Genomic DNA, 3,389 nt, shown 5'->3' with positions numbered 1-3,389 from the left:
TCCGCCGCTGATCTCAAATATTGATAATTAATAAAGAGATAGATCAATGAATACATGAATGAAATTAATTAGTAATGATGATTTGTACAAGTCTCGTGCAATCATTTTGTAATCTAGCTAATTTTCTTGTGCATTAAGATATCTTGAAGTGGGGCTTTGATGATCGCTTACTAACTTGAAATGAGTCGTACGTGTTGCTTTTTATTGTTAATTTTATCATCTTTAATTACGCTGATTAAGGTATATATAGCATATGCAATGCAGGTTTTAAATAGTTTTATAGGTCAATCAGTTAAACATGACACATTTGTTAATTTATATGATTGTAAATAACAAAACTGATCGGAGCATCATTTAAAATACAAGTGCATTTTGGCTAGCTAGCTGGCTCTTTCAAATTCAAGTAGCTAGCCCTAATTTCTTTCAAGATCATTGGTATATTTTCCCCTTGAGATCACTTCAAGGTACCTTATTAAAGTCTGCATGCATGCATACATACAAATATATATATATATATATATATATAAATATATATATTTATATATATGGAAAAGGAAAATGATCATAAACACAATTTTTTTTTTTTTTTATAGTCGACCTTTATATAACTATATATATTTTAAATGAGATGTATTTTTATAAAATAACTTATAAAAGTAACATCACTTTATTTATATAAATACCATTATTTTAAAACATAATTATAAAAAATATAAAAATAATGATGTAAATATATCATTATTCTTTCAAAAATCCCATTGATATCATGAGTTGGATGAACAAAATCATAATTCCAGCACACCTCATCGTACATGTACATATTTCGCATGAAAGCCGCCATGCATATTCAAGATAAACTGATATCTATTGGTCTGATCACTTCCACAATTAGCTAGCGACATGAGCCCCTATATATATATATATATATATATATATATATATATATATATATATTTATTATATATGATCACAATTAAAAGATACCATATATGCATGCCAACATTCATGAGATCGACCATCTAAATAAGAGGTCCATGATATGATTGCATGTTCTGCTTAAACACTAGATTATTCTCATCAATATGATGTATATATACGTAAGTACACCATACATATATATATATATTATGGTCAGGATTATAATATCTATTCATTAATTTAACAAATTAATACTAAATTCATTAGACTTACATGGATGCCACGTCATGATCTATTGATATTTCCCCTCTAATTACGAGGTAGTAAAGGACCCGGCCCTTCCAACTCCCACGTAAGTTTAGACAAGTTCAAACATACATACCATCACGAAACCGGCCATTATATACCATTTCTACATATATCATATTAATTTCCCTCTACAAGTGGACAACCTCCTTCTAAATATTTGGTGCATTAATCATCTTTTTTCTTGATCTCTTCAATTCATTCCTCCACTCCATTGACTTCCTCTCCCGATCCTTAAATATTTCCTTTTCAGCTCTAAATATATATACCCATCTCGATCCATCTTCTCGGGAACTAACCTGCTGCAAAGTTCTAGTAGTACTAGTCATGATTTTATGATCATTATCATCTCTTCATCAAAAGTATCTCTTCTTTATATGTATGTACGTGTTGACCGCCATTGCACAATACTCAGCTAGCTGCATGGATTCTTCAGGCAATTACAATATCCCTGCGGGAAGATCTCCAAGAAGAGAGATCCAAGGTCCTCGCCCCACGCCTCTCAGAGTGCACAAAGACTCCCACAAGATCAAGAAACCCCCCCTAGCTCCGCCACATCAGCCGTCACAACCACAAGCTACTCAGCATCGCCCTCCGGTCATCATCTACACCGTCTCGCCCAAGGTAATCCACACCAGCCCTAGAAACTTCATGGACCTTGTTCAACGCCTGACCGGCCGCCTGCAGCAGTCATCATCTTCTTCATGTTCAAGATCCTCATCATCTGTTGCTGATCATCATCCTTCAAGCAATCCTTTTAATGTCATGAATAACAGCGGTGCAGTTTCGCCGGCGGCACGTTATGCGGCTGTAGAGAAGGCGGCGAAGTCTCCAGAAGGGAATAAGAAATCACAACAGAGTGGCGAAGTGGGTGGTGTGGAAGGGATAGAGATTGCTCATGGGGTTGAGATGATCATGGGCTCTTTCCCGGGGATACTGTCACCCGGGCCGGCTTCACTTCCTCCAATTTCATCGAACTTTTTCTCTCCGCCATCTGATCCGAGCCCACTTAGCAGCTTCTTTCATGATTTGAGCCCTGTCCTTCATGGCAGCAAGAATTACCTAGAAGGTAGTTTCATGCCCAGTCCTTCGACCTTTGTTTCACCTCGTATGGCTTCTTCCCCCACCACTCCATCCATAGATTTATTCAACAATTTCTTCGACTACTGATCATTGTTATAGATTCTTCCTTTTTTTTTTTTTTTTTTTTTTTTGGATATAGGAAATTAAGAGTTATAGAGGTGTTTTTTTGGTTCAGCTAGCTAGCTAGTTCAATGGTGAAGAAGATCGATCGATAGATCAAAGAGAGGGATGACTAAGTGGAATTAATTCTGATATTACTTTAATTTTGTTTTTTTTTTTTTGGGGTTATTGCTACTTGGAGACTTCTTAATGGCACTGTCTGCTTAGCTTATTCAAATTCATAATTTGGTGGGCCATGCTTTAGGACAATTTGGCCCAAATATCACATCATACTCAACCTTATTTTTTGTTTCATTCAATTTTATTAATCAATGTCTTGTTGTGGCTTGTGGCCTTTATTTTTCTCTAATTTGTTGTGGCTTGTGGCCTGCAAATTATATATTGGCATTAATGCATTTCATCTCTTTTTTATGTTTCAAGCACAAATCCTTAATTCCCTTCTGATCTATATATATATATATATATATATATGTTTGAATTTGAAGTCTAAATTAATGCAACATTGTTTATGGGTATATAAATTTTTCTTTTTAATTCATGTTTTGTTAGATGAATTCAATGCAAATATATTATGAGAAGTGCATTGTGTATTGCATGCATCATGCCATATATCATGTTTCATTTGTCAACATATATATATATTTATATATGGAGGAAGAAATCAGGCCACCCTGCACCGGGACATGGTGTACTTTTACTTTTTCCTCCAATAATTATGTTGTTAATTAATTCATTGCATGAGTTTAAAACTCCTAATTAATGCTTGCTTTCCTCCTCTCCTCTCTGATCTCTATCATCCCTCGGACTTTTGACCTTGTGGAAGCCAGACATGCTACCAACCATGCACCATATATATATATATATATATATATATAGCCAGTTGTTACAAGTGGTTTGGCGCATCAAACCGCATATCGACGTTGATATGACTTTTTTTATTAAAAATAAAAATTTTGAAAGAA

General features: G+C 34.5%; 1 protein-coding gene across 1 annotated transcript; it reads left to right on the top strand.

The window, feature by feature from the left end:
• Positions 1–1,434: 1,434 nt before the first annotated feature.
• LOC109020294 (protein MKS1-like) lies at positions 1,435–2,413 on the top strand. The gene has a single exon (XM_019002727.2). It carries the CDS (start codon positions 1,606–1,608, stop codon positions 2,392–2,394), a length of 789 nt encoding a protein of 262 aa, XP_018858272.1. The 5' UTR covers positions 1,435–1,605; the 3' UTR covers positions 2,395–2,413.
• Positions 2,414–3,389: the final 976 nt, after the last annotated feature.

This window comes from Juglans regia, chromosome 15 (genome assembly GCF_001411555.2).
Source record: "Juglans regia cultivar Chandler chromosome 15, Walnut 2.0, whole genome shotgun sequence".
Classification (NCBI taxonomy): domain Eukaryota; kingdom Viridiplantae; phylum Streptophyta; class Magnoliopsida; order Fagales; family Juglandaceae; genus Juglans; species Juglans regia.
Note: the sequence above shows the minus strand (reverse complement) of the source record. Positions and strands in the feature narration are given on the sequence as shown.